The 20,820-nt window shown below is 37.8% G+C and overlaps 1 protein-coding gene across 2 annotated transcripts in view; it reads right to left on the bottom strand.

Moving 5' to 3' along the window:
* Nucleotides 1-12,114: 12,114 nt before the first annotated feature.
* gig (tuberin) overlaps nt 12,115-20,820 on the bottom strand; it is a 33,037-nt gene continuing 24,331 nt past the window's right edge. For both annotated transcript variants that reach the window (XM_065229636.1, XM_065229637.1), the window contains exons 4-6: nt 12,822-15,117; nt 12,591-12,758; nt 12,115-12,517 (exon numbers count right to left, since the gene is read on the bottom strand). In XM_065229636.1, coding sequence (XP_065085708.1) covers nt 12,275-12,517; nt 12,591-12,758; nt 12,822-15,117 — 2,707 coding nt within the window. In that variant the 3' untranslated portion in view covers nt 12,115-12,274. The remainder of the gene's footprint in view (nt 12,518-12,590; nt 12,759-12,821; nt 15,118-20,820) is intronic.

Genomic DNA, 20,820 nt, shown 5'->3' with positions numbered 1-20,820 from the left:
ATCCGTCGGAACCCGTTAACGTCGCGTACGATCTTACCCGTAATATCGATTGGACAAAGTTCAAGAATGTGATAGAAGATGCCCTAACGTCGGTAGAAGGGCTTCCACCGTTGGAGGAATATAACTTCCTCTCCAATCTGATCTTGGACAGCGCGCTTCGAGCTCAAACTCGGCCGGTTTCAGGAACGTCTTTCCGTAGGAAACCTCCTTCCCCTTGGTGGGACCAGCAATGCACTGAGGTTTACCGTAAAAAGTCCGACGCGTTTAAGCTTTTCCGGAAACGTGGAACACCCATACATTTCGAAGCGTACTCGGCTCTTGAACGCGAACTCAAGAGCCTCATCAAAGCCAAGAAACGCGGATACTGGCGGCAATTCGTGGACGGATTATCGCGCGAAACGTCGATGAATACGCTTTGGAATGCGGCGCGAAGGATGCGTAACCGGTCTTCAAACAACGAGAGCGAGGAGTACTCGGATAGTTGGATTCTCAAGTTCGCGCGAAAAGTATGTCCTGATTCTGTGCCGGCACAGATGATTCCTCGCGAAACGACGAATTCGGTAGACGAGATCAGCCAGCCTTTTTCAATGCTGGAGCTCTCACTCGCGCTCCTTTCGTGTGGCAATTCGGCTCCGGGGGCTGAAAGTCTCAAGTTCAACTTGTTGAAGAACCTCCCAGACGTCGCTAAGAGGCGCATGTTGAACTTGTTTGGTCAGTTCCTGGAGCTTAATATTGTTCCGGATGATTGGAGGCGGGTGAGAGTTATAGCCATTAAAAAGCCTGGAAAACCCGCGCCAGATCACAACTCGTATCGTCCCATTGCGATGCTATCGTGTATTCGAAAATTGTTGGAGAAAATGATCCTTTTTCGCCTGGACAAATGGGTTGAGTTGAACCACCTACTCTCAGATACTCAATTTGGTTTCCGAGGGGCAAGGGAACGAACGACTGTCTCGCGTTGCTTTCCACTGAAATTCAGTTGACTTTTGCTAAAAAGGAGCAAATGGCTTCTGTCTTCTTGGATATTAAGGGGGCTTTTGATTCAGTATCGGTTGAAGTCCTTTCAGACAAACTCCACGCTTGTGGCCTTTCTCCATTAATTAATAACTTTTTGTACAATTTACTGTCAGAGAAACATATGAGCTTTTCTCATGGAAACTCTACAGCTTCACGATTTAGCTACATGGGTCTCCCCCAGGGCTCATGTTTAAGCCCCTTTCTGTATAATTTCTACGTCAGAGAAATTGACAATTGTCTAAGTGACAACTGCACGTTGAGACAACTTGCAGATGACGGAGTAGTGTCTATGACAGGGCCCAGAGAGGCCGACTTGCAAGGACCCTTACAGGATACCTTAGACAATTTGTCTACTTGGGCTATTCAGCTAGATATCAAATTCTCCACGGAGAAAACTGAGTTGGTCGTTTTTTCTAGGAAGCATAGCCCAGCACAACCAAAGCTTCAACTTTTGGGTAAGCCGATCACTCATTCTATGTCCTTCAAATATCTTGGGGTCTGGTTCGATTCAAAATGCACCTGGAGATTATTATTGTTATTATTTAGCTTTATTAAGGAGGCTTTCAGCCTTGGGCTGGTTCGCCTCCAATACCTGGAGATCCCACATTGAGTATCTGAGACGAAAATGCCAACAAAGGATCAATTTTCTCCGAACAATTACCGGAACCGATAACCTCGAGAAGACCGCGAGTAATCGGTTCAAATCCTTTAATTTTAGATTTAAGACCTTTATAATGTATAAAGAAAATTATAACTTGGCTCTGTAAAGTTTATTCGATTGAGCCTGTACAAATAAAGTAATTAACAATAAAATAAAACAGCAATCCCCAGATGCAGAGCTCGTGTAATCGAACCATCAGCGAAAGAGCAGTCGTTTCCAGAATTCGATAATTCAGATGAATTACAGCGAGAGCCCTCCAGAGAACCACTGTGTATTGAGAAACCTAGTGTTGTATTAACAAGTGTAAGATGTACAGCAGTTTGTTTCTGATTTTTTCACACATTAACACCGTGTATGCTCTCCTTACCGTCTTACAGAATTGCACTCCAACACCACCTGAATAGCTGGATTTTAAATGTTTTCATCCGGAACGGTTGTCTTTCGAAAAATCCAGGACAGAATCAGCAAATGTAAACAAGATTACAAATAGTTTACTTCATGTATTGAAACTTTATTCTCTTCTACCAGAATTGCAACACGACACCACAGCAAGCGTTGTCTCTCGAAGAATTTTGTGAAGAACCATCAAGGGTAAGAGAAATACATGACGTCTTCTCGCTTTTATCAGGAAGGGGATGTGGCTCCGTAAACGTGAACAAGCCAGAAGAAACCTACATGATTTATTTATTTATTTGTCGTCAATCAGTGTAGACCGTGTTCAGTGTTTTCGTTTTTAACCAAATTCATACTAGAATGATCAGCAGGCTGATTTGACTGCAAGTACCCCCCCCCCAGGCTTTTATTCTTTGGTACAAACAACGTAAATATTTAAAACAGCAAAAAAGGTTAAAATTAAATATTTACCTTTTTTTGACAAAACCCAGGTAATCATGACGTTTGATTATTGAAAACAATATGAATGAAGAAAAGAGACCAACTGCTGTCATAATTACCTGAGATTTGTCAAATAATGTAAATATTTACATCGATTGTATCGAAGAATTAACAGTGCTGTTTTACTCTTCTTACAGAACTACGCTGCTCCACTTACAGTGAATATATTAAGAACGTTGTTGCTACAGACTGCAACAGGCGAATATCTTTTGGAAAGCGCTGAAAGGTTAGATCTTTCTGATAACAGTTAGAAACTCGTCGTAGATTAGATAGCACGATACCACTTAAACCAAAAAAGAAAGGTTTCTTTCTACGTGCCCGAGGAGTATACGAATGTGATTACTAGAGTCGGTGTATAATGAGTCACGCCAAGAGTGAAGCCAAGTCTACCTATTGAACTGTCAAATCGGCTACCTATCGTGCAAAGTAAATAAACATATCGATGCTATGAAAGGTCTACGAAAGGTATTGCAATGAAATATAAAATAAAATTGAAGAAATCATCATAAACACGCAGCGAGCATTAAATGGTCATGGGATACGTTTGGTTTTGATCAGTAATGAGAATTTCTACTATTTTTTGATAAGATAATTTGACAAAATCACTGATATTATGATTCACTACAGCCGTTATGTTTGGTTCTCGCTAGAAGTCATTTAAAGTTGATGTAGAAGTCCTCTGTTGCCAAGTGAAAAGAAAGGGAATCCTTCGGAAACCGTGATGCGAGTTCAACTGTTTTTCTCTTGGCGTGACTCATTATACACCGACTCTAGTGATTACTAAAGATTTCAGAAAAGAACGAATGGTAATATTTTGTGGTAATATCACTGCAATTAAGATTGTGATTTGTTTATTTACTTCAGGAACCATATTTTGCTCGAAGAGTCAAAGGGAATCCCGGCGGTAGACTATTTAGCAGGATTAATTATCTAAAACAATCTGACCGACGGAGGCAAAAGGCAGAAGCTCAACACCGACTTAAGTGTGAAAGTTCAAGTTCAAACAAAGCAGTACCTGACGAGGCGTATCATGCTCTATCATGGTTAGAGATAAATGATGCTCCATGGATCACCGTTATAAACCAATGGGAAATATCTTTCGTTGCCAGACAGTCAGTTCAGCAGCATCCGCATCCTGCAATACGATAAACAAATTCCCACACTTGAAAGCTGAGCACGGGTATCAATTGGTAAGTGGGAGATGACTGTTTTCCGTTTTAATTTTAAGCCCTATCAATTTAATTTTAGATTGATGTTGATTACCGTTTGCTCCGCCTTGGTACTAAATATAGACGGCATGAATGAAGTTGCCCGTAAGTGGGAAATATTGATAGACCCTCTCTGCAACTACATTTTGAAGAACGCTAAGGATCCGGCTACGAAAAGGCTTATCAATGCAATTACAAACAATGATTTGACAATTGGTACTTGTTATTTATTGTTAAAAGCATGCCAGCAGTTTTAAAACATGTAATATTATTTTACAGACGCCCGAATTCCAGCAATACTTCTTGTGCTTAACACCGTTCTAATTCCAGTGAAGGCTGCATCAGGATTCAAACCAACAATCGCTACAGCGCAAGCAGACACGGTGTTGTTTACCAACAACATAGATGAAGCTCGGGAAAAATATAACCAGATAATCGTGGATTTTGAGGAAGTAGGAACGCCCGTTCCTCCAAAGTTCGTAGTCCTTGCGGAAAACTTTTCGTCGCCGAACAACGGATGCCTGGTTATTTACAAAAATCTTGAATACAAGTTAACCAACATATCAAGAGGAGTTGATGTATTCCTCAAACTAACAACTGTGCCGAATACCTGTTTCCAAAATTTCTAAACTGGTCTGGATTTTCATCGGTCATCATCTTTACGGTATCTACAGCAAAAATACGTACAGGAACATTGAAAAGCTACACGAATGTTTGAACAATGCTCATTAACTGTCCCATAAAAGATTGCAGGGAGCAGTTTTCAACTGCTGTTAGCTTAGTAAGTCATATTTCCGATTATCACAAGACTCCAACCAGTTTCGATCTGAAGTGCACATTTCCTGTATGTCCCCAAATTTTTAGCACTTTTAAAAATGTTAAGAAGCATATGTTGAATCGCCGTTTCAATGAAAAATCCAATGAGTCAGAACAAGAAAAGAAAAGTTATAGCAATGAGAATGTAATACCAAACAAGTTGCAGAATTTAGAATATCAAATAAGCAACGAATATCCAGAGCGAGGTCCAGAGACATTTGATTCATGCAACATGCAACAAAAATTGGCATTGGAATTTACTTTAAGTTTGCATAAGAAAAATAATTTCAGTATAAATGACGTGCAGAAAGTTCAACAAGCCACCGAAAAATTTTGCGTAGGAATATTAAAAAACATCGAAGCTCTAAACCTAAAAAATAACGATGAGGACTTACAATAACGGTTTGAAACATTATTAAAAACTAGGAAAACTGCATTCGAACAAATTAACACAGAGCATTAGTTTCTCAACCATTTGAAAGACATTGGAATTTTCGAACCACCTGTAATTTATACCCTGGAATATTATATACCAACAGTTGACAATGATATTGTTGCCAAAGGATATAGAAAAAGTTGTATTGTACTAAACCCAATACATTTCCAATTAAAAAAGTTCTTTGAAACAGGAAACAATTTGAGGAAGGTCTTAGATTGGATTGAAAGGCTTGAACACTCTGAAAGTATAAATAATTTTGTCAATGCTAGGGTGTGGAAAGATAAAAAACAAATACAAATCAGATGAATCTACCAGATACATTATCCCTTTATGGATATACGCGGACGAGTTTGAGTTAAATGATGCCCAAGGATCACACAATAAAGTGGACTCAGTGTGCGGAATTTATTTCCACTGTTCTTGTCTTCCAGACAATATGATATCTAAACTGAGTAATATATTAGTAGCAGGAACTGTAAGGAAGGTTGTTATTCAACAAGCAGGCGTCGAAGCCTTGGTCAAAGAGTTAGTCGTACCGTTCCAGAAATTAAAAGAAGGTCTAATGGTTCAGTTAGAAGGTGAAAATGTAAAAGTGAGATTTATTTTGAGTTTGTTTCAAGGTGACAACCTTGGGGTTCATTCCCTTTTGTCACTATCGAAAGGATTTAATGCCACCTTTTACTGCCGTTTTTGTCGAAGACACAAAAAACAACTTCAAACGGATTGTGCTGTTTGCACAATCGATCTTCGAACCATACACACCAAATTTCTTAAATCTTGTTCGGTACTTTTTTGCTGGATTTGTTCGGTGAAATATCATTTTTACCGAATGCTTTGTAAAGAGTATTATTTTACCAATTTTCCGCAATCATAACTGCTGAATTTCGTAATTTGCAGAAATTTGCCGAAAACTGTAAATCAAATTTGCTGATTGAAACTGTAAATGGCTGCGATTCCGCAATTCTGTAAAAATTGTAACGAATGCACTGTACAAATCATATTTTACAAAAACAAACAGCAATAAAGTACAGCATTTCCGTAAAACTTACTGAACAGATTTGTAAACTTTGTACCGTCAAACACAACCTTTGCTGCCATTTCGATGTTGAGTGTTATTCGTTTTTATGTTGTGAAACGTAAGTACTTTACTTTTTTTTTGCTAGATTGTGTTCAATTTACAACGAAAATTTAATCAGTTTTCATTTTTGGGTCAATTAATTTCAGACGCCATGGACGTTAGGCAATTCAATATCCTCCTCAAAAGTGCTGAGTTCGGCTGAAAAGTCCACGGTTTGCTGAGTCCGGCTTCATTACTGATTTTTTTTTTATGAATTTTTGTACGAACTCAATATGGAAATGCCTATTAAAAAATATATGGTTAAATATTCGAATGAATTTTTGGGTTGGTGAAAGAAAGAAACAAATAATTAATCAATAAAAATTCTAATTTGTATGATTTATTCTGAAAAAAAAGTACAGTAGATTCAGTAAAACATATACTGAACGCTATGGTAAACTTTACTGATCGTTCAGTAAAATTTACAGTCCGCAGGTCAGTAAATTTTGACAGCGCACAAGCGAAGAAATTTTACCGAACGGATTGTAAATTGAAAAATTACCGAATGGATTACCGAACGTTCAGCTGTTCCATATTCGGTAAAAATTTACAGTATACTGTAAAAAAAATCTTAGTGTGTAGAGAATTATAATGAAGATAAATTGATAGAAGATCATTCACTAACAGGCTTAGCAGGACCATCAGTATTCAACCAGCTTCCTTCATTCCACGTCATTCAAAACCCAAGTGTTGATGCCATGCATGACATTTTCAGCAATGGGATTTGTAAATATGGACTCCTAGAAGCTTTGAATTATTTCCTTTATAAGAAGTTTCTAACCCTTGCTAATGTGAATACTCGTAAAAATATAGTCAGCCAAGTATCATTAGATGTCGGTCTTCGAAGAATACCAGATCTTGATTACAATTACGATAGGAAAACTAAAAATGCGGATGAGTGCTTATGAGATGAGGGCCTTCTGACATAATTTTACTTTTATTGTTGGACCTTATGTAGTTTGTTGAGAATGGTTGATCTAATTCTCTCCAAAAAAATTTACTCTGCAAGATGTAGAAATTCTAGAAAAAAATATTAGTAAGCATCATTCATTGTATCAAAAACAATTTAAGGCGTCTCTCAAACCAAAACATCACTTTCTATTACACTACCCTAAAGTTATTTTAGACTGTGGTCCTATTTTCATGAATGATGTGCTTCAGAAATGAAGCGAAACATCAAGCTTTCAAAGAATATGTTCATGTTATCACTTCTCGTACAAACGTAGCATACACATTATGCATGAAATCATGCTTGCAATTTAGTTACGAAATATATAGTAACAGCTTCCAAGCCACACCTCCCCAAGGTAATTTCAAAAGAAGTAATATTTCCTCTAGGCCATATTATGAACTGATAACAGATTTGCCTTTCGATAAATATGAATCCGTCGAGTTTACCTCAATATTATCTTTTAATGGTTACAAATTTTCTTCAGGGCAATTCGTAACTCAAAGTACTGAAACTCAAACGAAGTTATTTGAAATCGAAGAATTTATAAAACACCTAGAATATTTTCAAGCCATTGTTAGGCACTGGACTGTACGATCATTCGATGAGCATTATCTTGTCACAGAAGCAATAGAAAGATTAAATGAACTGAGTGTTATACATATTGAAACCATAGATGGGCCTCCTTTCAGAGTACACGAAATAGGTAATAAGTTCTTGTATAGAAATAAATGTATTTTTGATAAATAGAATATGTTGTCTTTTATGTGAACTTCATTATTGCAGGTTCGGTATTATGAATGGCAAACATGCTACATGTATACATAAACTTAATTCCATTAGAGTGTCTTATGAAATCCATAAAATAGATTAGATGTTCGCTCATAAGATTATCTTATGAAAAATTCTAGACCACAGTATGAAAAAGAACATCAACGCCACTGACGTCATTTCATAAGAACTTCTTATGAATTTCAAAGTTTTTTCTTTTGTCGAAATTTCATAAGCATATCTTATGGAGCTCATACGTAATATTTCCTCAGTGTTCACAACCCCCCTCACTGTTCCAACCCCCCCACGAAATATTTCGACCGACTCCACTTTTCCTCAAGTTATTGAACATCATTAATAATACATATCTTTCCAATCCTAGGAATCAGATGCAGGAGTACCTTCCCAAAGGTCTCCAACGACTTCCGCTAGCTGTGAGATTCTTCAGCCATTACAAAACATTGACCACATGGCACTGAACTTCGTCCTTGACCTCCACAAGCGACGCAACATAACACGGAAGGATGTTCTTGATGTCCAGACTAGCGTCAAGAACTTATACAGTCACCTTGAAATCCTGATCCGCTCCGTAGTACCTTTGCAGGCATGTGACCCACAAACACTGTATATTACAGACGTTTATCTACAAAAAAATGTCTTCAATGTTTGATTTCATTGATACAGAGCACAAGTTCTTTAAGTTTCTTATAGAGGCGGACCTTTTCAGTAAACCGAGAGTATTTATTGCTAAAAACTGTAGTATCGATGAAGCAGGAAGTGACACGAACATCGAAACTACTCATTTAATCTTAATGAACATAGAGTTTCAAATCAGAAAATTTCTCGAAACCGAAGATGTGCTGTCTGAAATAATTAAAAATATGTACAATCTAAGGAAAACAAGTAATAGATATTGCAATTTTGTCAACGGAGCGCTGTATCAAAACAATGTAAACCAAAACCCTGGAAAATTGATCATACCATTATTCTTTTACACGGATGAGTTCGAGATTAATGATCCGTTAAGCTCGCATAACAAAAGGCATTCAATTTGTGGACTATATTATTCATTTCCAATACTACCTGAGCAGCACCTTGCTAAGTTATGTAATGTTTTCATTGCTGGTGCTATTAAAAAGATACACGGATAGAAATCCCCTTATACCTTTTGGCAAATTTCCATTGCTGATTATTCATAAAATGTATAAGTCAACTAATGAGCAGACGCCTTGCAAAAAGTTAATAAAGATCATGTGTCAAATGAAATGTATAAGCGGTCACACATACCTTTTATGCATTCTAATAGGACCTATGTGGTTTGTCTTATGGAATGTATAAGGCTGATGCTTTGGCAATAATATATAAGTGAAACACATGAATAAAATAATTGATTTTCGTTTCGTGTAGACATTTCAGAACATGGTATAGACGGTATAGACATGTTTATGAAGCATGTAGTAGATGAGTTTAAAAAGATAGAGGAAGAAGGAATAGTAATCAATACGAAAAAACACGAATATAAAGTGCACGTCTCGCTAATGCTTGTCCAAGGTGACAACTTAGGCATCCACCAGACTCTTCACTTTTCAGGATCGTTTTCAGCAAAGTTCTATTGAAGGTACTGCAGAAGAGCAAGACTTCCTTATGTATGATTTGAAAGAGCATGAAGAATGCTTGCGTACCATGGAAAACTACGAAACAGATATTTCATTAAAGCAGTCAGAGTCAGGTTTAACAGGAAGATCTGTCTTCAATTGTTTACCGTCTTTCCATGCAATCACCAATTTTTATGCTGATTGTATGCATGACCTCTATAGTACGGGAGTATGTCATTATGGCTTTGTTGAAATAATCAATCACTGCATTTTCACAAAACGTTACTGTACCTTAAATGATATAAACAAACAGCGAAAAATGTTAAACAACTATCGATTGGAACAAGCCCTGGCAAGGATGCCTGATTTAGGAGATCAATACATCAAGGCAAAGAAAAATAAATCAGTAACTTTAAGAATGACAGCTAACGAAATGGCTGTGTTTTGTAACTATTTCACCTTTATATTTGGGCCTTTCATTTCGTCAGACGATCCTGTATGGAGTTATGCTGTAGTACTCATTGAGATGATCGATACTATAAATTTGCCAGCCTTCACGAATGAAGATATTGAGCAATCTCGTTAGCGAGCATCATAAACTGTATACTTCATTATTTGATCAACATCTAAAGCCTAAGCAACATTTTCTAACACATTATCCTAAAATAATCAAAAATAGCGGTCCGCTAAAAAAAATGTCATGTTTTCGACAAGAAGCTCGTCACAGAGACTTTAAGGAATATTTTGATGTCAGCTCCTCCAGAAAAAATGTTTGCTTGACTATGTGCATTAAAGCTAGCTTATATTTCACTCACGATGTAGTAAATTCATCATTCTTTAAAACTGTTTCAAATGATAAATACGAAGAGGCAATCTGGGGTGAAAAATCTTACGTCGATAATGTTTGTAACAGCAGCATTGATAGGCGAGAAATTGTTCAAACAGCTCAATATTTAACCTACAATAATGTTAAGTACTGCTCAGGAAACTTTGTGTCAGTAACTCAGGGATCTACAGTAGAGTTATACCAAATAATTGAATTCCTCAAATATGCCAACGAGGAATATGCAATCGTTGTGAGATGGAAAGTTGAATGTCTGAACAAGCATTATCAGGCGTTTGAAGTAGGGGAAAAGATAGATGATATATTTCAATTTGTAAAGACAATTTTCGATGGCCCTCCTTTTACAATAGAAGAAATGGGAAGAAAAGTTATGTTTCGCAGAAAAATATATCAAATAAATGAATAACACTATTGTTCAACTTGTAAAACAAAAGCGTTTCATTGACAGCATTAATTTACTGTTCCAACGATTTAGAACAGATATATTTTGTTATGATCACAATTTTTAAACTGTAAAATAAGCTTTCTTCTTTTATATATTTTTCATTCAGATTGCACTTATATTTCATTTGAACATTGCATGACAATTTATTTTGAAACTGTATGACGAGTCCGTATCATTCTCAATGTTAATCATACGGTTTGTTCATTGCAAGTCTTCCTAAGAATGGATGATAATCATGCTGATTTAGAACTGATGGGTTACAGTGTGCAGAATGAAAATCATCCTGTTGTAGAATTGATGCTATTCAGTTCTTCTGTGCTTTGAAAGCTGAATCAGAGAATGATAATCTTTCTCAAATAGAAAAATAATCCGTATGGGGCTCAAGTGAAGCAATAATCATACATTCATGTGTTGACAATTTGGTTCAGTGTAGTTGATAAGGTTAACATCATTGGGACTTCATCCAGCTTGTTGATGTAAAAAAAAAACAATAAACAATAAACAAATTCGCTAAAAGTTTCATGGGTGCGCTAGCATTGAAAATGTGTTTATTTTCTGCAAATTATTGGGGGTCTCACTCTAGCCCCACCTGATCCTACCATTGATTTGCCTTTTGTTTTGCTGACATTTTATTTCAAATTGGAAATTGGAGCAGCTGTCGTATGAAAGTTTTAAGATTGCAATCAAATTTCCGATTATTTCCAGTTTGTTATCGATTCTCGCTCTTCTTGGTTCAGTGGCCACCCTGCATGCGTTGTACAACAAAATTGACGGTTCTTGAAATGGTTGAAGTATAATCAAACAGGGTTTGGTTTGGTGCATGTACGGAGAAGGCGCTCGACCATCAAAGAAGTTGGAGTACAAATTAATCAACAGAATAGATTGTGTGCGGAGAGCTCTTTAAAACTTCGCCAAATAGTGATAGCCGACAGATAACATGTCGGACATTTTTACAGCGTCACAGATATGAGGAAGGGATTTAGTTCATGACGGTAACCGATTTCGGATTGTACATCGTCCGTTTCATGCAATACTGTAACGACTCAAAATAAAAATATTCGAACATTTCTTTGTTTATCATGCTCTATGTTGATTTTATTTCTGGATTGAGCAAGGTTTGTCAAGCCACCGCTAAGGAAACAAAAGGCTTAAAAATATAAAAGGCTATATAAAAAAGGTTTATTAAATTGATATTTAAATCTCATCCCCGGACAAGTCACGAATGACGCAAGAGTGTTACAGTTACTATAATAATATTGATACATATAACGGAAACATTTGAAAATTTTGAGTTGTTACAATATGACATGAAACCGACGATTTATTCAATTAATAAACGATCGCATTTTAACAATATATTGTATGATGTTTATTTGAAGCCTTCGTTCTTCGAACAACTTTGAATGCAAACATAAGAAAGATATTTTACACCTAAAGCGCAAGGCAACCAAATTCTTCCTGAATGAAAACTTTCACTTTCTAGAAAGGATGAGTTCTTCAAAGCAATTTTAACCTACACTACTGAGTATAAATAGTGAAATCATCGCCTCGTGTGGTTGAAGCCGTGCTGAGATCCTGAGCAGATCCGACACTTCCACCAGCACTTCGAGTTCCCCCAGCGGCAGCGGTTTGTTCCTGGGAGTCCGGGTGATTGGCCACCTTGGCCCGTATGTTTTTGATTTTTCGCAATCTTTCCAACCAGTTAGATGCGTAAGGGTTTTGGTTCTTGATTTTCAACGATTGCGATACCAACGACGCAAGCTTTATGATTGGAAAAAATAAAACGAAAATTAGCAGCAATTTGAAATGTTGATAAATCAACACAGATACTTACGTTGGCGTGCAATGCCATTTGCCGAGCCAAAAGGGGAGCACTGGAGTCAGAAACAATTTTCGGCTTGCTGCACACGTGCTGCGCAATCTCATCTCGCGCTAGCACGAATATACGGTTGCTTTCTAGCTCCATGGGCTCTATGACAACACAAGCGTAGGTGAATTGACCCTGTCAAAAATAATTCATCATTTACTCATTGCTAATTTCAATTGATTAAAAATGTTTACTCACCTTGATGGTTTTCAGATCATACTCCTCCCCGCTTTCATTGTAAACGATCGTTACAAAGTCGTTTCCAATGTGTTTCTTCTTCTCGTTGCAGTTCGGATCCTGTTTATTATTTGGCATCAACGTAGCGACATGGAACGTTACCTGGACGATATCGTCCTGCCAGATGTAGGTGAAGTTGCCGTCTTTGCCATTGGATTCCAAATCAATGAAAAAGTTGTTCTCTTTGGCCTCCTTTATGGCAACTAATGTGCCAAGTTTTTTCAGAAATTTGGCATATCTCAAACTGCCAAAACGGTTTTTCAGAATGTCTGCCTCAATACCGGCTTGCCCTGGACCGACATATAGCACACCGATCTTGTGCTTCTCGAATGGGGCAATTAGATCTAGCAAGTGAATGGCCCTCTCGCTGGTTTCTTTGTCCATGAGAATGGGTCTTTCCGTCGAGCCAAATTGACCACAGTGGTAGAGCTGTAAGAACACAAAACTCGGACTGATGACCGAACGAGAGGCTGCACCTACCCCGGATTGTTCGTTTCGAAGTCGAGGATTGGTGATCTTATTGAGGCCAAATTTGAGATTGTCCCTACTGTAATGTTCTCGAGCAACGGAAATAGTCTTGGATCGTCCTCTAGGTATATCGTTTTCATTGGAGTGCATTCCATGACCCATCCCTCCGGCCGTAATGGCTGGGAAAGATGGAGAAGCGGTACCAGAATTGGACAGTTTCCCATTGATTGGATTGCGAGCCAATAGTCGTGGCGATAGAGGAGCAGGTGACTGTGGTGGTTTTGTGGTAACTTTCTCCATCGGGAGTTTTAGGTTCAATGATGATGAGGATAATGTTTGGGTTATCGGTGGCATCATCGCTTGAGAAGCAATGGTTTCGGTCGATGAACTTGTAGGGTCCGACTTAGCAGTGATGGCTTCATCTGCAGAATGTTGTTTTCGTGGAACAACATTGGTCGGTGTTTCAGGGCCAGCAGATTCAGGTAACGATGCCGACGGATGTAGAGTTGCTCCCGATGTGGAGAAGTCTGCTTGCTGTTTAACGTATCCTGATGCCCGAACGGTGACATTGTCATTTATTTCACCACCAAGAGTAGTGGATCTGGGAGCACTGGGAGGTGTTGAACCTGCAATTTCCTCCGGAATAGCTTCACAACTTACTCCTTTTCCGTAGTTCTTTTTCTTTTGCTGTCCGTCACTTTCGAGCATACTATCATGTCCATCGGATGGCATTACGATGGATCCTTCCTTGTTAATCTTGCTTAAAAACTGGCTCTTCCAGTTTGAACTCATTTCGGGACTGGAGTTAACCCTGCGCACCGGATTTCTTGAACGTCCCTCAGGATCATCAAAAGCTACATCCGGATTCTCGTCATCTTCTCTGATGTCAACGGGGATGCTGGGGTCATCATTTTCATCTCCAGCTTTGATTTTCTTTGTGTACCTAGGAATATCGATAGGACCAGTACTGTTTGTACCCTCCCTGCCCGATATCAACACGTCTTCATTTCCGTCGTCATCGCCAGCATCACTGCTTTCTTCCTCCTTCTTAATTTCGAAAACTTCATCCGATATTGATACCTTTGCCTTAGGCGTAACAGCAGCAGGTGTTAGAGTCTGCGGTAAAGGGTGCGATGCAACCATATATGTGTCGTCGTTTACAAGACTTGCTGTAGAATTGCCCGCAGCTGGAAAGTTTAAACTTCCATTGGAAACATTCTGTTGAGTACGATCGAGTAAATCTGCTCCAACTATGCCGCCACCGAGGCTAGGTGCAAAAAGTGCTGTAAGATCTTGCAACGGAAATTCGCCAGAAGTAGCATCATAGTTGATTTGGTTCTGAACTCGCATCATCCAAGATAGAACACCCGTAGGACGTCGAATACATATCTCTGCCCAACCGGTGCATGAACATGCGCATAGTTGAATAGGTTTATCCAGCACATTTCCACTGACGACTGCACTGTTGCTTGAACTGCTGACGGTTTGCTGTTGTGGCAAAATTAGCTTATTGCCGAGAGTCGTCATCAAACCGGGCTCCGATCGGCTGCCGTCTGTCTGTCGCACCGGTTGCTGTTCACCACTTGCAGCGGGCCCATTTTCCACTGAGTCAGGATTGCTACCTCGCCGGGACAAGGTCTCCAACGAACCAGAAGAATAGCCTTCTTGGGAACCCTGACGGAAGAATCGGTTTGTTGTGGTTATGGTGGCACTCTGCGGAAATGGCGTTGCTGCCGTCGAGGAAGAAGTCGAACTTGTCGTCAAATCGGTGCTGTCCGATTCGTTAGCACTGGTAGAGATATATGGAATTAGTTAAAGTGCCTAATGCGTTAAATGCTGACGAATTTTGATTGGTTTAACAATACGCACATTTCATCCAATTGTTGTGCACTAGTTAATAACATGCACTATTTGTTTTAGATGGTACATTAATAAACTTTTCACGCAAAAACACATTACGAGAGTTCAAACATACACCCATGATTCTAATGATAACGTTCCTATTATGGTGTGATCCAATTATGCCATATGGGAATTCCATAGGCATAACCAGCGATTTTATAAATACAGATGTTTACATAGGAAAAAAGAAGGAACCCCCTTGTTTATCTTGAAACCATAGTTAATTTTTGGAACTATTTTTTGAGCCAACAAAATTGGTATTTATAGTACCTTATGGATGAACAAATCAGGTGTTCCCAACTTTTATCGTGTACAAAAATCTGTATCTGTGGCATTGCTGGCCATAGCTGGTACCCTATTTATTTAAAGCAGCAACATAATCAACGACTCTAATGACGGACCCTGCATACCACTACCCCGAACAGTTGAAAACTTACTTGTGAACGTCGAATAAAAAATCCGCGACCTAAGTTTCCTTCACATAAATACAATTTATAAGTTAAATAAAGAAACTTTGAAGAAGATTTCATGATTTGTCGAAGTAAAACGGAAATGTAAACAGACAAAAATCTTACTACGTACGAGATTTCGAAAATTTGCCTTGATTGATTGGTACATACAAAACCCATACGTAATAAATTAACTATTCATATGCATTGAATCCGCTATGCTCAAAATTCAATTCTTGTCAGATTTTCTTGAAATTTGGCATTTGAGGCTAAAATCTATTTGAGAATCTAAAAAAATAAAAAATCAAGAAAACATTTCAATTGCGACCGGCATCGGCAGGCTGTGGGTGTGCGTGACATCTAAATCTCGTTTTTGGAAATAAATTTGTGACAAATCTTTTTTCGATTGTCGGATTTAAATCCATCAACCTTGCAAGCACCATTTTGTGAACAGTTCCATGAGCTGAAAGGTTTGATATACTTATGATGTTGTTATACTAATATAGCTTGCTCAAGCTATTAAATTGAACAACAATTCATAACATTTGCTTCTTATGTCTTTTTCACAACAAAAAAGTATCATTCACTAAGTTATTTATGGAAAATAAATCAAAATAGAGGAAAAGCCTAACTTAAAAAATATGGCCGCATAGCGTATAACGTGGACCCCCGGTAATCTGACCGTTTTTAAGGAGCACTTTATAATTTGAACCCCGCTAATCTGCTCGCCGTGGAAACTACACGGCGAATGAGAACGACCCAAATTTGAGTTTAGTTCACTCATAATCGCCAAAAGTGCAGGAACTCAGCGATGAGTAAAATTTGTCTCATGGTTTCCTGTGGAAAACCTAAAAAATCTGACTGAGCGAATCCAATATTTACTTTTCTCAAATTCGGGAATTTTTCCCTGGAAAATCCTGGGAAAACATGAGGCAAATTTATTCATCGCTGAGTTCCTGCACTTTTGGCGATTATGAGTGAACTAAACTCAAATTGGGGTCGTTCTCATTCGCCGTGTAAAAATTGTTCAAACGTCATTCAGCATATGGAATGGAGGAAAGCGAAATGGAACATTGCGAAACGGAATGCAGAAGTAAAACAAATCAGCAAATAAGGCTACCAGAAACATGAATTTCTGATGCTGATATGGTTACTAGAATCTATATATATAAAAATGAATTTCTGTCTGTCTGTCTGTCTGTCTGACCCTTATAGACTCGGAAACTACTGAACCGATTGGCGTGAAAATTTGTATACAGGGGTTTTTGGGGCCGTGGAAGGTTCTTATGATGGTTCGAGACCCCTCCCCCTTCTGTAAGGGGGGCTCCCATACAAATGAAACAGAAATTTCTGCATAACTCGAGAACTAATCAAGCAAATTGAACCAAATTAGGCATGTGGGGGCGAGTGTGGGGGTATAAGGAGATAATCATAGGGGGTAGCCCCTTAGATAATAGGGGGGGGGGGGGCTACGTACAATATAGCATGCTTTTTTTTTAAATCGGCGCATAAACTCAAGCTAATATTGAATCCCGAGCAAGACCGGGCACACTCAGCTAGTAACTAATAAAAATGAAGTCCGTTAATATGCATGAAGTGTCGTTCAGATTAATGGGGATCCACGGTATACTAAAACGCTACTAGTAGTGTTCTATCAAATAAATCAATAAATACAGTCCCCTCGATATAACGTAACTTCTGAAAAATCTGAAGATTTAGACAATATATGTTCTCGAAAATAGGTCCTGAGGACGTAACAATATCTTAAGGCTGTATTTTAATTGTAATAGGTTGTAATTGAATACTTTGGACAGGAATAAAAAATGATAAACATTTATAAGTACCGTAAAACTACGTATCTTTGATAATACGGGTAACTTTGATAGTTGAATATAATTATTAAATTTACTCTCTGCGCTCATTCCGAATTGGAAATATTGGTTCTATATTGTAGTTTAGGGCATTTCCGTTGATATGATATATAGCTTTTATATCATATATGAGGGTTTTTGATCTAATTTCCGTCCTACTAAGCACAACCCGCGCTTTACCTCTCTTTTCTGAACGAGTTTGAACGAAAAATGGAATATTTCTGTCAAAGATGACTTCAAGAGCAAATTTTCATTACGTCGAATGTAACAAAGGTAAACAAAGTCGAGCTATCAGTGTCAATCGATGCTCCTGCTATTACACTATAATACTGTCCGAATATAGGATCACATCCCATTTTTAAATTTATTTACCAGTCGAATTGCTTTTTGACGTAATCACCTTCCGATCAAAATAGTTTTCGATGTTACTTAAGTCACCCGATTTCTATGGAGATGCCGTTTGCCTTAAGTAACAGCACTGAGAAACCCGTGAAAAGTGTACTTTTGTCGTTTCGCTTTCTCATTATTAAAGTGAATAAATCGAACTGTTTGTTGCTAAGATGATTTCGGTGGTCCTAAAATGATGAATGGGCTGCACGTAAGGAGACGTAATTGATAATTCTCCCGAATATCCTGGTAAATACACTTTGACTTAAGTAACAATAGGGGCCACCAAACGACGTATAATAACTTTTGACTCAAAAACCAGTATTTCTTAGCATGAAAGCTAGCGATTTGCCTTTGCATGATTAAAACCCGGCTAAATATGTTAAACATTGCTATCACTATGAGATTATATGTGTTTAATTGGAAATAGGAATAACTTTTCGGTCATCAAAATAAAACTTTATTTTTCTCGGATCGGTGCGAATGTTACTTACGACATAATGAAAATTTGCTCTTGACTTCTAAATTTATTCACCTTTCCATACGTACCGTTGGATTTGATAAAGAGTCACAAATTGATGAGATATTGTTTAAAATTTAATACTGCTTCTTGATTCTAAATTCGTTCTACGAGTTTCAATTCCGTCCTAACGCATTGAAACGCCATTAGATTTTCTTCGTCCTACGGATAAACGTAGAAAAAGGGGATTCGCTAGGAGCGCTTCTTTTGTTTTGAGAACAATGAGCGTAAATATTCATAAAATGCGCTCTAACAGGATTTATGTTGTAGCTAATGAACTAACGCATCGGAACAAACTTATTATTGATTTGTGCATGGTGAAATATTGATATTATTGATCTTTTCTGATCGATAGAACGCCCTACTCATATATTACTACACTCAAAAAATTCCACACGTCGTCATCATGTGTCTCACACTTAATTTTGCGCATATTGTGAAACACATCCATTTCATGTGTGAATCTTATACTATGAACCATGCCTGAACACTATGGATTTGAATTGTGACACACTTGGATTCTATGTGCCTCATATGGTGATATCAATAGCTTTGCACACCATAGTTCAATATTCTACAATATTCTACTTTATCAAATTCTACTTTACTGACTCTAAAAATGAATCGACAAATATATAAACAAAACTGCCATAGGCCAGAGCTTTCACATATATTTTTAATGGGTCTGATTTGGGATTCGATCATGGACTGTTGGGGTATGCTGCTGCCGGAGTCTTCGTTCGATCTCACTGTGTCACGGTTGTTCTCATATATGAGGCGGGTTGATAGGATAAAGTCACAACTCTTGTTTTCGATGTTCACCTTTCTGAGCAAGCAATTCACATCGTATTGAAATGCAAAACACTTTAAATCCATCTGTTTTGAATAGTAGCGTGATTCAATGTGCAATACACTTGAATAGATAGTGAAAGATTTTCAACATTTCAAAGTTTGAAACACTATAAATTAACGTGTATAACACATTGAACCAAGGTGAAATACACTTAAAGTAAATGTGATTGTGCATTTAGAAAATCATGTGTTTAAACACTTCGATCAAACGTGTGAAATTTTTTGAGTGTACATTTCTTCTACATTCAACGAGTATTATCAAAGTAACCCCATATCAAAATAGTGGTGCAAATGCTTTAATTTCCGTTAGTCATATTACTAACCAGGGCTGTAATCTGATCACTCAATGTGCGCAATGCACTGATTTTCTTAAATAAACAAAGTGAGAATCAAGCAAACATAAAGTTTGCTTGTCTTTCACCCTGCGCAAGTGTAGGGTGCAGCGGAGAACAGAAGACAGATACACACCCAGAAATAACGAAAGCTCAATGTGTAGCCATCGCTCCGACGGCTCCGATGCAAAGAGCGCCACTCAATGGGAAACCCAGCAAAAAGACAAAATTCTTCTTCGTTATGCTCTTCTTCATCTCCTATTCATGCAGTCGTGGTAAGCAAAGTCTGCAAATAATTCAAAGAAAACATTAGCGCTTGTTGTATTAAATTCGCTCCCTGCGCCGCACGGAGCGTACCGCTCATTGTGTGGATCGCTTTCTCACAGACAGAGATGCTAGATTTACAGACATGTCTGTGAATTTACAGACTTTTATTTTTTTCACAGACATTTTTTTCATTACAGACATTTACAGACTTTTTAGTTTTCTCACAGATATTTACAGACTTTTTGTAACCAAGTGAAAATTTTTAAATTTGGTTACACTGTTTTACATCTTTAATCGAATTACACGTGTGTTATATTTAGCCAAGTTTTTCTTCCCCAGGTGTGTAATTATTTTGAAAAATGTTTGCTTTGGTCATTTGAGCTAGCAGTCACAGTCAAGGTAAACCATGTCAATTTTCAATGACAATGCTGTCAGTAATGAACTTGTGTAGATTTTTTTATTATCTACATTTGTAACGAAATAAGATGACTTGAGCAACACAATTACATTGAGCCGTTAAAGTAAACAGGCATCTACGTCCTGAACTACTTGGATAACAATAATGCACACTTATAAATTATCGCCGACTTCGGTAATTTTTACCGAAATCTGAACAGCTGAACTGTTCGGTAAAATTTATGCAATTCAATTCAATTGCTTTTCAGCTACCTACTTTGAAACTAAATCTCCACTAAAATGACAAGATTTGATCATTTAAGCAAGGTGGAACATGTTTTGAAATTATTTTCAAGTTCAATAGCCTTTAAAAAATGAAGGTCAAAGTTTTACCGAACGTTCAGCTGTTCTGATTTCAGTAAAATTTACCGAACACGAAAACAAAATCTTAGTGTGTGGGACTCAGAATGCATGAAATTAATCTTTTTGCTAGTAGGTGAATCTATGTCATTGACG

This window comes from Ochlerotatus camptorhynchus, unplaced genomic scaffold, assembly GCF_037179485.1.
Source record: "Ochlerotatus camptorhynchus isolate MF236.1 unplaced genomic scaffold, CSIRO-AGI_Acam_v1.1 ptg000317l, whole genome shotgun sequence".
In the NCBI taxonomy this organism is placed as follows: domain Eukaryota; kingdom Metazoa; phylum Arthropoda; class Insecta; order Diptera; family Culicidae; genus Ochlerotatus; species Ochlerotatus camptorhynchus.
The sequence above is the reverse complement of the archived record's forward strand: the minus strand, read 5'-3'. Positions and strand labels throughout refer to the sequence as shown.